This window comes from Schistocerca gregaria, chromosome X, assembly GCF_023897955.1.
Source record: "Schistocerca gregaria isolate iqSchGreg1 chromosome X, iqSchGreg1.2, whole genome shotgun sequence".
Classification (NCBI taxonomy): domain Eukaryota; kingdom Metazoa; phylum Arthropoda; class Insecta; order Orthoptera; family Acrididae; genus Schistocerca; species Schistocerca gregaria.
This window is the reverse complement of record NC_064931.1, coordinates 685,537,721-685,550,534: the sequence shown is the minus strand read 5'-3', so window position 1 is coordinate 685,550,534 and position 12,814 is coordinate 685,537,721. Positions and strand designations below refer to the sequence as shown.

At 36.3% G+C, this 12,814-nt stretch overlaps 1 protein-coding gene across 1 annotated transcript in view; it reads right to left on the bottom strand.

Annotated features, from left to right (window-relative positions):
- The window catches only part of LOC126299511 (serine/threonine-protein phosphatase 6 catalytic subunit), a 77,177-nt gene extending 64,675 nt beyond the window's left edge, over positions 1 to 12,502 (bottom strand). The window contains exons 1-2 of the mRNA XM_049991473.1: positions 11,864 to 12,502; positions 11,688 to 11,783 (exon numbers count right to left, since the gene is read on the bottom strand). Coding sequence (XP_049847430.1) covers positions 11,688 to 11,783; positions 11,864 to 11,932 — 165 coding nt within the window. The 5' untranslated portion in view covers positions 11,933 to 12,502. The remainder of the gene's footprint in view (positions 1 to 11,687; positions 11,784 to 11,863) is intronic.
- Positions 12,503 to 12,814: the final 312 nt, after the last annotated feature.

Genomic DNA, 12,814 nt, shown 5'->3' with positions numbered 1-12,814 from the left:
CCAGAGTACACTGTTCAGCACATATTGCTGAACATTGGACTCCTCAGCAGATATCCTCCTTTTCCCATGTCGACTCAACGTGATCATCAATTAAAATTGCAGCGGCCGTGAGGATCATCGAGACTGAACCATAAATGACTGGAAACATGTTGCTTGGCCGTATGACTGACATTTCTTGTTACACAAAGTCATAGGTCATGTCCAGATATGCTGGCTTCCAGCTGAATGGCTGCTTGAAATGTGCACCGTGTCACAGGCGCAAGCCAGTGGGACAGTACAAGACTAGAATCACACCACAATCGTTTGAGGAGCATGATAGTGCACTGACATTGATGTATTAGTCACCACATTTGCTTTATCTGAACTTGATGGAACAGATCTGGGATGCTAGCTTCCCACCCACTAAATGCCATACCATAATGTACGAGAACTGCGTGGTCTGTGCATAGACAACTGGTGCCACGCACCTCCTGGAACCTATGAAGGAGTTGTTGAATCTATGGCAAACACAGCTGCTGCTCCACTGCATTGCCACGGCAAACCAACACACTATTAAGAAAGTGATAAGATAATGGCTCATCAGTGTGTGTGTGTGTGTGTGTGTGTGTGTGTGTGTGTGTGTGTGTGTGTGTGTGTGTGTGTGTGTGTGTGTGTGTGTGTGTGTGTGTGTCTCCAAGTAACCCGGCATTAGATCTGGGATAAGAATAGTTGAAGTTTGTGATGGAAGATCTGCTGTTCTGCAAAGGTAGCAAGCTTATGTTAGCCAGAGTCCAGACAATAAGGATATTGTCCACGAGTCTGATGCAGATAAATGGTGCCATTTTCCCCTTTTGTCAACAATGGACAAAAATGTAACATTATTTGCCTGAATATGTACAGAAACCATCAGAAACATAAATCAAGTAAACTGGTGTGGGGATTTGTACCTTGATTCTAACAAATACAATCATTTTCCTGTGTTACTAATATTAGCTTCGAAAAAATTTGCACCTCATAATTTCCATTTTTGAATCTCTCACATCTGATGTACTGATCACTGGCATCTCATCACTGTTTTTTTTTTTTTTATTTGTTTCTTATCTGAACTTCAGCTGTCAATACAGTAACTTCCAATTCCCCTACTGCGCCTCTTGTGTTTGCCAAGCCTGAATGTGGAATGACTTCACTCTTCCCAATACCTGTGACATTTCCCCTTTGTTTCTTTCTTATTTACTATCCATTCTTTTGCTGACGAAGGAACTGTAACACTGGCACAATACCAATAGTGTCCATTCAACCCGATTGGCTAGCTTTAGTCATTCCAGTTTCAGCAACTGGTAAGAACTTTTTTCTCTTTTCTTTGTGTGTATGCATCAACAACAAAAGCAAAACAAGAGAATTTAACTCAATTAAATTATAATTAAATGATGTACAGGGAATTAAATTAGGGAATGAGAAACCAAAAGTAGCCAATGAGTTCTGGTAGCAAAATAACTGATTATGGCTGAAGTAGATGGAAATAAATGTAGGCTGACAACAGCTAGAAATGCATTTCTAAGAAAGAAAATTTTTTAACACTGAATATAAGTTTAAGTGATAATAAGTCTTTTCTGGTGGTATTTATGAAGAGTGTAACCAGGTACAAAAGTGTAACTTGGAAGACAGACAGTTTGGATGAGAGAATAATAGCTTTTGAGATGTGGCATTACAGAAGAACAGTGATAATTATATATATAGATTGTAAAACTAATGAGGAGCTACTAAATCACAATTTGAGGAAAGACCAAATTTACGGAGCAATTTCACTAAAAGAAGAAGTCAGTTGACAGAGTACAGACTGAAGCATTTGAAATTGTCAATTTGGTAATGAACTCAAGTGCACAGGGTAAATATTGTAGAGGGAGATCAAGGCTTCAATACATAAGCAAGTTCAAATGGATCTTGTTTGCCTTATGCAGAAATGGATAGACTTACATAGGCTAGACCAGTGTGGACAGCACCTGAAATTGGTCTTTGGGCTGAAGAAAACACCACACACAGCCACACTGTTAAATATAACAACACTTTGCCACTCAGAGAAGCAATGTCAGAGGTGTAGACTGCACATAGAGGTATCCTCCTCCTGTCCATCAAAGTAGCCCAAACAGATTTAGACTTATCTGTCTCACCACAGCACCAAGTGAAGCTGGACTTCCGTTTGTAAAGAATAAAATTATCATATTGGGTTACTGAATGGGAGACCCTGCCTGGGGCTGTGTGGATGCCAGGTGCAAGTGTTCACTTGACACCATTTCAGTGACTTGCACACTGATGAAGACGATACGAGATGAAACATTTGGGACTACACAAACATCTAGTCCTCAAGCAAAGAAAATCTGCAGGAATTGCACCTGGAAGTTCTCTGCATAGAGCCAGTAGTACTAACAATTAGAACATGAGCTGCAAACTACTACTATCTAAACAACCTGCACCACTGTCACTGATATTTATTTCCCATCATAAACTGCAGGCAGAAAATCAGTATTAATGAGAAAATATTTTTGATAACAAAATCTTTAATAATCACTTCCTGTAAACAACTGACATTTTAGATTTTTGATACAGGCAAATGGGCAAATATGCAAGACTTTTTCAATCTGATGTTCAATGACAATTATTACACATGGAGCTGAAGGAGAAAGGCAAAGATGAATCAATTATTAAATGGCTGAAGAAAAAGTTTTAGGGCTTAAAACAGATAAGCCTTCTCAGAAGTAACGCATTCAGGATCTGGTACAGCAACTTAGTGGGGCTATATTCACTAAATAATCTCCATCACTAATAGACTGAAATGAAGAAAGTGTTTCATTCATCATCTTTCTCTATTATATCCTGTGGTGTATTCTGGAACCACTCAGTGAACAGTATTCTTCACCCAGAAAAAGACATTGTGATGCCAGTTCCAGATCTCATGCTGAAATTTTTCCTAGCATTTCAGAACTCTTATTCTGCCAACCACAAACATATACATAGTCAGCACTTTTGAGGATTAATACCATGGATTTATTCAGAACAGATGAAAGCATTCACTCTGTTAATACTAGATGGAGAAACAATCTGCTCATCCTCACAAATATTGCAATATCAGGAAAACACACAGAATAAATGAATTTAATAGAAAATAAATAACCAAAACTGTTGAGATTGTTGTTTACTGTTTAGAAATATTTTCAAGAATAATGACAACAATCTATTCTTATCTACGTAATGTGTACTTATTCTTGTATTATGGTTTCACCTTTCCATTGTAATACTGTGATGTTACCACTATACTGGGTATAATATTACAAGTATGAACTCACTCTCTTCAATTGTTATTCACTTTTAATTGCTTTCTGTAACTACACCTCTTATAGCTTATTTTTAAGAGCCACCCCACAAATTCTGATTCTGGAAGGCCACAGAAACCTTTTCATTTCTCTGAAGCATCATTTATGTCATCAAATTAATATTCTAATGACTACTTGTGGTCTTTTCAAATGCTTCCCACAGTGCATTCATACTACAATTTCCTATGACTGAGTTTGACAAGTTGTGTCAACGTGAAACACACATTTACTCAATACACTATACCTTCAAGACTACTATTTTGCTAGTAGTTTTCTTTGCCAGATAAAATTAAGTTGCAGTGATATCTTTTACAATGTTCCCATGCCTTTTTTATGTCCCAATTAGAACTGTCTACTTGATATGTTCAATAGCCTCTGATTTGAGAAACTAAAAATACAACTAAAATGCATATTTGCTATTTAAGCTGCCTACACTATGTTCTTCCAAGTATCTGCAACTTTTAGAAAGAAGGCGAAGATTAAGGTTTAAAATCCCATCAATGTGGCCTTTGCAGATGGAGAACTAATTTTGATATGATAAAGACAGGAAAGGAAATCAGTTATATGTCTTTCACTGTGACTAGCACGGTATTTGCCTTAATTTAGGGAAACCATGAACAACTTAAAACTCAATGGCTGGCTGAAAAACTACAAATAATGAACCTATTGATCTCACCTGTCTGCTTTGACCCGTGAGCTGATTACAGTGGCAGACAAATACTACCCACCAAAATCAACTTTGTGTAAAACATGTGCCTTACCAAAGAATAACAGCTCTTACCAAAGAATAACAGCTCTTTTCATGACATCACATTCATTGGATTTGCCTATCACAAAGTGTCGCCTTGCAATCTAACCTAGACCTCATGTTACATTACAGATCAGTCTGTCACAACAGCCTGCTTTCCAAAAAATAATATATGAACAAAATGAATACTGTCTGCACTCTATCTCTGTTTGCATACACATCCGACACCTTCACTAGTTCATGGGTCTAAGACAATATTCGGTACTGGGTTTTTCAAATAACATGGAGATTTTAATGTTGTGCTTTCCTGAATGTGACTTCAGTGCCTTAACCACTGTACCACATTGATCAGTACAATCTTAGAAGAATGCCACAAGTGAGTAAGTAATTACTTTTATTTGCACATGGACCTGGCCTCCTTTCAGTTTTAATATCAGTCAGTACTAAGACCTGGTACTTGTGGCCTGCAGAAGTCAATAGATGCTACTTTTTGAAGCATGTTGTAAATGGTAAGGTGCTTATGAGACTAATATTTATTTATTTATTTATTTATTTTATTTATTAAGTCGTATTCCATTAATCCGTATTGTGATAAATCACAAGGATGTGGAATGAGTCATGATTACATACAACAGATATAATACACATATATAAAATGACAAAAATGTACCATAAGATTATGAATAAGTTTGTAGGTTAAAATCAAATCAAAGGTATAGCTCAAGTAATATAAAACAATACCTAAAAAGGAAATATAGTACATTTTCCAAATTAAACAAATAATACACATATATAAAATGACAAAAATGTACCATAAGATTATGAATAAGTTTGTAGGTTAAAATCAAATCAAAGGTATAGCTCAAGTAATATAAAACAATACCTAAAAAGGAAATATAGTACATTTTCCAAATTAAACAGTTAATGTGATCTATAGCAAACAAATTTTTATCAGTATAAAAAATCATTGCTTTATCTGTAGATACTCATCAAGAGAATAGAAGGAATTTACCATTAGGTATTCTCTCAATTTACATTTAAAAGTAGGAAAGACATTAATGTGATCTTTAATACCTGATGGAAGGGAGTTGAAAATTTTTGTGGCTGAATAATGAACACCTTTCTGAACAAGACTTAAATGTTTCAGATCCCTGTGTAGATCATTTTTAGACCTAGTATTATGATCATGACATTCACTATTAGTTTTAAAAAGAGATAGGTTGTTAGAAACAAAAATCATCAAAGAAAATATGAATTGAGAGGTAAGTGTTAATATTTGTAACTTATGAAACAGACTTCTGCAAGAATATCTAGGATGAACACCACTCATGATTCTAACAGCTCTCTTCTGTGCAGTAAATATTTTTTTGGCTAAAGGCTTGTTGCCCCAAAATATTATGCCATACGACATGATAGAATGAAAATAACCAAAGTAGGCAGCTTTAGTAGCGTCCTCATCACCAATGGGGGTGATTACACGCAGAGCATAAGTTGCCACACTGAGCCTTCTATGTAGGTCTAAGATATGCTCAGACCAGTTCAGCTTGCCATCAATTAGAATGCCCTAGAACTTAGATGATTCACAGTGTAGTATATTTTGGTTACCACAGTTTAAGTGGCATACTTCATTTTCTTGTTGAGATGTGTGAAATTGCATATACTGAGTTTTCTGAATGTTTAGAGTTAGTCCGTTGCACTTAAACCAGTGTAGGATGTCAACGAGTACAGCATTACATTTATTTTCTAGGTCACTGTTAGTTCGACTTTCAAGCAGAATAGTGGTGTCATCGGCAAAAAGAGTAAATTTACACTCTGTGTCTGTGCAAAGTGGGAGATCATTGATGAAGATAAGGAAAAGCAAAGGTCCTAGGATGGACCCCTGAGGCACACCACACTTTAATGTGCCCCAATCAGAAGAAATGGGACTATCATTGGCACCATTAATTATCACCTTCTGTTTTCTGTTTTGCAGATATGATTCTATCCATCTACCAATGCTACCTCGCAAGCCATAAAAATTAGCCTTATGTAAGAGAATGTTGTGGTCCACACAGTCAAAGGCCTTAGACAAGTCACAAAAAATTCCAATAGGTGACATTTTATTATTTATTGACTCTAAAATTTCATTTGTGAGAGAAAAAATAGCCTGCTCAGTTGATCTACCTTTTTGGAAACCAAACTGGTTTCTGTTGAGTATGTTGTGGCTGTTAAGATGTTCTACAATTCTTGTATACATTAGTTTCTCTAATACTTTTGAGAAACTACTTAGTAGTGATATTGGACGGTAGTTAGATAAATTAGTTTTGTCACCCTTCTTGAAAAGTGGTTTCACAACGGCAAGCTTTAATCTCTCTGGGACAACACCTTGCTGGATAGACTCATTAAAAATGTGACACAGGACTTGACATATGTGGTCACTACAATGCTTCAGTATTTTTGGTGAAATGTTGTCAATACCAGTGGAATTTTTATTTTTTAAGGCCTTGATGGTATTTTTAACTTCAGTAATAGTAACTGGGGCAATACAAATTGGGTCATACGTGTTAGGGTTAGCTCTGTGTAATAAATGCGTAGCAGCATTTAAGGAACCGTTACAACCTACTTGTTCTGCTGCAGTTATGAAGTGATTGTTGAATATGTTGGAAACTGTTACAGGATTATGAATAACCTCATCCTTATAGCTTATCTCTGTGGTATTAACATTCTTGTTACTCTTGCCACACTCTCTCTTTATAACATTCCAAACTGCTTTTATTTTGTTCTCAGATTTATCAATTTCAGACTTAATATACAGGTTCTTGGATTTGTTTATCACCCTTTTTAAAATTTTACAATATAACTTATAATGAGACCTTTCAAGGGGATCATTTGATACTCTTAGTGAGGCATGTAACTCCCTCTTAGTCCTGCAAGAAATTTTTATACCTCCAGTAATCCATGGTTTACTGGAAGAAACCTCATTGTTCTTTCTGACAGTTTTTTTTGGGAAAGCCATTTCAAATACAGATATAAATTCATTTAAAAAAAGGTTAAATTTATCATTAACATCTGATGTGCTGTACACTGGCTCCCAGTCTATCTGTGACAAATAGTCGTTAAAGGCAGACACAGTTTCAGTGTTTATACATCTATAGGACCTATAGATGTGGGAGATTTTATTGCACAAACTGATGTTATTTACTTTCAGAAGTTGTCCATCATGGTCAGACAGGCCATAAATTACTTTGCTCACACTAGCACTGTTGACTCTATTCTTGTCAATGAAAATATTATCTAGAAGGCTCTTGCAATTTTCTGTAACTCTAGTGGGCCAGGTAACCATCGCAGCCAAGTTGTAAGAATTCATTAAGTGGTCCAGGTCAGTTTTGAGGTTGTTATCAGTTAAGAAGTTGACATTAAAGTCACCTACAATTATTAAATTTCTAGTTTTAGAGAACAATTTGGTCAAAAGAGATTCTAACTTATTCATAAAGATGCAAAACTTCCCTGCTGGAGCTCTGTAAATTGCAAGCACAGTAAGTAACATGTCCTTTGCAGAAATTTCAGTCCCGCAAACTTCAAAATGTTGATCTACACAATACTTACTTAGATCTAAAGATTTATAAATGATTTTACTGTCTATATAAATTACAGCACCACCTTTCTCCTTACTTGTTCTGCAGTAATGAGTAGCTAGATCATACCCATCAAGCTGCAGCCCATCAATTCCAACTGTTACATGATGCTCAGTAAGGCATAAAACATGAGGACGGTCAACAGTGTCCATGTCCCCTAAATTTACAGATAAAAACTCTAATTTACTTTTGAGACTTCTGATATTTTGATGAAGAATAATAAGATTCTTATAGCTACCTCTACTGTCCTTCTGCTGGTCTGCTTGTCCATTAACACCGTTTGTCCCCGTTGCACTCAAAACTGTGTTGGATACATTAAGACCTATGTCGCAGCTGGAGATTTGTTCACTAGATGTCGTTGGCGAGGTCGGGTGGGTGCTGGCCATAAAAAATCACTGTTTCTTTTTGGAATTCTTCTTTCTCTCGTAGAAAATTGGGGATTACCTTTTATCCTTGGAGATACTGCATCGGAATTATTTTCCAGTCCTTGAGGTTCTTTGGGTGGAACTTCATCATATGGTATTAATATGTCATTGGCAGTGACAGGGTGAGACACAGCTATACATCTGTTTCTTGTATTCACATTGGTTCCCTGTCTATCTTGGCATGAATTGGTTTCTACAGTACCGGTACAAAATCTGACCTTTCTTGCAGAGCTGGTTGTAAGTGTTTTTACTACATCACACTGTTTCCATGGGTTTGATACTGATGAAGCAATGTTCCTGCACAGTCTGAGCTTTCCTGTTTTGTTCAGGTGTAGTCCATGATTAGTGTAATCAGGCCTTTGCAAGAATAAATTGACATCAATTACTTTCACATTAACAAAATTAGATGACAAATTCATTATATATTCATTAAATCTGTACACTGTTTCGTTGACTTCTGGCTTGTCATAACAGTAGGGAACGGTACATAACAATAGCTTTGTATGATCAAGTGCTGCAGTCAACTTTTCTAAGTCTGGAATAAAGTTGTTTTTCTTACGAATGTCATTTATTCCTGCAAGGATAATAACTGCATCGTCCAAATTGAAATCACTAGTAAGATCTGATGCCCCTTCAACTACACCACTGAGGCATGCATTTGGTTTAACAACAGATGATGTGTAGTACTTGGGTTTCAAAAATTCATTTAGCAATGATGCACAGTTTCGCCCATGACTGTCCGATAGTAATAAAATCTTATTCGTTGGCTGACTCTCAATTGGTCTTTTTGTCGAATTTTTAGGAACATTGTCTCGTCCTACCACCTGAGTAGATTTCTCTGTTTCATCAATTTTATCACTTAAGGCACTAAAACGGTTGCTTGTATTCAGATGATATAACTGCTGAGAAACGAGATGTTTTGGTATCTTCTTGGGCTGGTGACAATTTGTGCTCTCGTCTTGGGATTCACTTTTGTTCTGTTGACTTCTGGCAGACAATGTGACATTTACCTGAAAACTGCTACTTGCTGAATTCTGTTGGAAAGCTCGCAATTTTATAGCATCTTAAATTGTGATGTATGCACTGGGGAGGGAGAGCATGGATGAAAGAATCAATCTCCTCCCCCCCCCCCCCCTTCTGCATTATCTTAAGAAACGTATATTGTCATCCACAAACAGTACGAAAGTTAACCTCGTCTAACAAAATGAGACTGATATGATTTCACATATGCTGTGATAACATCTGCAGAAATGATAGGGAACTGTTGCTCACTATTGTTTTATTTAATCATTAAGCACTTTCAGACATTGATTCATTGAATGAATGTTTTACTCTGCACCTAAGTGCAATGATATAAAACTTTCTGGCAGATTAAAAGTGTGCAGTGTGTGCCAGACCAGGACTCAAAGCTGGAGCTTTTGCCATTCACAGACAAGTGCTCCACCAACCAAGCTACCCAAGCACATTTCACAACTCTGCCAAGAAGATTATATCAATGCACACTCCACTGAACAGTGAAAAATTCATTCTGAAAACATCTCCCAGGCTGTGGCTAACCCATGTTTCCACAATATTTTTTGTTACAGCAGTACTAGTGCAAGAGGATTTCAGTTAAGTTTTGAAATTAGAAGATGAAGGACTTGTGGATGTACAACTGTGAAGATGGGTCATTAGTTGTGCTTCAGTAGCTCAGTCAACAGAACACTTGGCAGTGAAAGGCAGGATCCTAGTCTCGCACACAGTTTTAATCTGCCAGGAAGTTTCATCGATTCACTGTTTCAGCATGTCGCTTTTCCATTAAAAATGGTTGGAAATAAGATGGAGATTATGTTCTTGTACACATTTGTACTAAACAACAAATACTGCTTTCCAAAGAGCCATTTCCAATACTTGAGTAACTTAACAATGAAGAGATCATGAAGCTGGCCAATATCCAAACTCCCATAACACACATTGTAAAAGATGATGTAATGTTTGCAGCTAATTACATTTTCCATTGTGCATGTTCAAAATACATTTTTATAAATTATCAGCTGGGATGCATATTTAAATGTTACTAGTGGTTAATATACCTTACACCTACAAAATCATTAATTACAACTAATACAGGAGAGTTGATACTGCAACTTGTTGGCCAATTACTAACATGCAAATGGCTACTTATTTCGATTAAAGAACTCATTTACATTGAAAAAGACGTTCAAGGATACACTACTTTAATGAGATTTTCAAAATACTGCTGCTGTCATCAAGATCTTGAATAGACTACAAGTGTTTACTTCACTGTTGCCAAGGTGCACTTTGTAGAGGACAGGTAACACCATCATTATATATGTTGCAAAATTGGACATGACAATTTGTTAGCATTTCTATTAACTGCTTAAATAGACTCCTCCACTAGGTTAAACAGGAATAGATCCCACACATCATTCTACAGCATTTACTTTTTCACTTGAGTACTTCTTTTCTGAAATGGTTAGCCATAACAAAATACATCAGAGTCCATAAATACAATATACGAACTACTGCAACACTTTCAGTGTCATTAACTGTGAAACCATAATTGTACATTATGACAGTTACCTTACAAGAGTGATGAAAATGTTACTAATTTTAGTCAGTGTACTTCTAAGAGATATAAAGGGATTCAGTATTAGCTGCACTAAGTGAAAAACTCCAAATAATATTATTAACCCAACAGTTGTGTAACAGTCAGTGCAGTACAATACCACAAAAACAACAAAATTACCCTAGTATTACCTACTGATACATTAGTCTCCCCTGAACATTGAAGCTTAATGAAGTCATATCAAATGCTCCCAATACTAAGAGTCTTCGACAACATTATGTATATTAATATAACAGCAGGTTATAGAGAAAAGCAAACTGATGCCCTATAAAGTAAGAAGAGTAATTATTCTGGCAGATGAACTCACTGTATCAACACTTATTTTAGTAATTATCACTATAGTAACGCACTATGCTTCTGCAGTACCAACAAACATCACACTGGAGCTGTCAATAATAAGGCACGAAGGAAGGAAGGAAGGAATTTGAATTTAATGTAAACAAACCCAAACTTCGGCTAAAGTGTGCTATTGGACTCTGAACCCCTCCCTGAAATCTAAGTAGTGGTGACAAAATAATCTGTAGCGTAACTGCCTAGCTCAGACTGGAAGATGATAATTTGGTACAGAGTTGGCGAAACCAACAAACGTGGGTACGTCAAATAATTTGTCGTGAGGCCTCTGGCGTGGCCTAATATTTACGTTAGTGCCACATACACTCACACTTTCCTATATTTAACCCATTTTTCATCACCATAACTAAAACTGCAAGAGAAATTCAGAAAAAACCTAATGTACAAGTCTTGGATGAGTATTTTCATACGCATTATTTAAGTATATCGAACATCAACTATGAAAAATGTAAGCTGGTGTCCACTACGTAACTTAAATTTCAATACAGGCGCAAAACAAGTCAAACTATTATGTGCAGAAAGCTATACGACACAGATTGTACCATTCGAATTTGTACTGTCATTAGAACTTACCTGCCCATGTATATCCCCGCATACCGTAACTGGCGTTGATACTGGTTGAATATTTGACTCTTCTAACAGAATATCGCAGACCATATCACATAGTTTCTGCAGAAAACATGAAATTAATTTTACAGTAACTGCTACTTGCATAGCTTCATCAGAATCTGTTTAACAAGAACTGCTACCTTCAGATCATTCTCGGGAAGATATTTGCACTCCTTGGCGATTTCAATCCACATATCTACATCAGTCATATTGCTAAGAGAGAATCACAATCATTAAATGCAAATATCTGTTTTATGTGGTCAATAAGTAACGAAATCCCCGTTATCTCTGTAACGCTGCACTGTTTTAAGATGTTTTAAACCCAAGGATGTTCACGGACTGTATTGTTTACTCCGTGTTACGATAAGGCCGTGATCTACTAAAGTCTACCTTTGTAATAAACATTAAGAAATCTGGGCGGCATGGCATATCATATCAACTTATTCTTGAATTTCATACGTCATACACACACACTCGTATAGTAAATAGTAACACAAGACTGGTTATTTACGACTGTGGAAATGTTCGAGCTGCAGAACTCTCAGTTTGCTTAAGTCACGAAAATTACGTCTATCAATTTCCATATTTAGGGACAGATATCTTTTCCATTAATCTAACACGAACGTGAAATATTAATCTCACATAACCACAGCAAACTTCGTTCCTAAAACCTCGAGTAGTAGACGTCTCACGCAACAGCGATATGAAGGTACAATCGACGTACACTTTACGCGAATGCCAGCAGACGCAAATATTAATTTACTTGTCAACAATAAAAACACAGTACATGTTTATTTCACTATTACTGGAAATAATACAAATCATTTCTTTGGGTGAGATATTAATAAACTTTTAACAATTAAGTTCTGTTGTCACAAAGAATGTATTTTATTTATTAAGGAGCATTTCACAATGACATAGGATTTCCCGTCTTAATACAATGATAACAAATATCTCGAAATACACATGTACAAAATATAGAAGTCAATTTTTACGAATGTAAGACAGGTGCTCGGCTGTGACCTTGCTGTACGAACCATTCTGACACTTGCTTGAAGTAATTTAGGAAAGCCACGGAAAACGTGAACCAG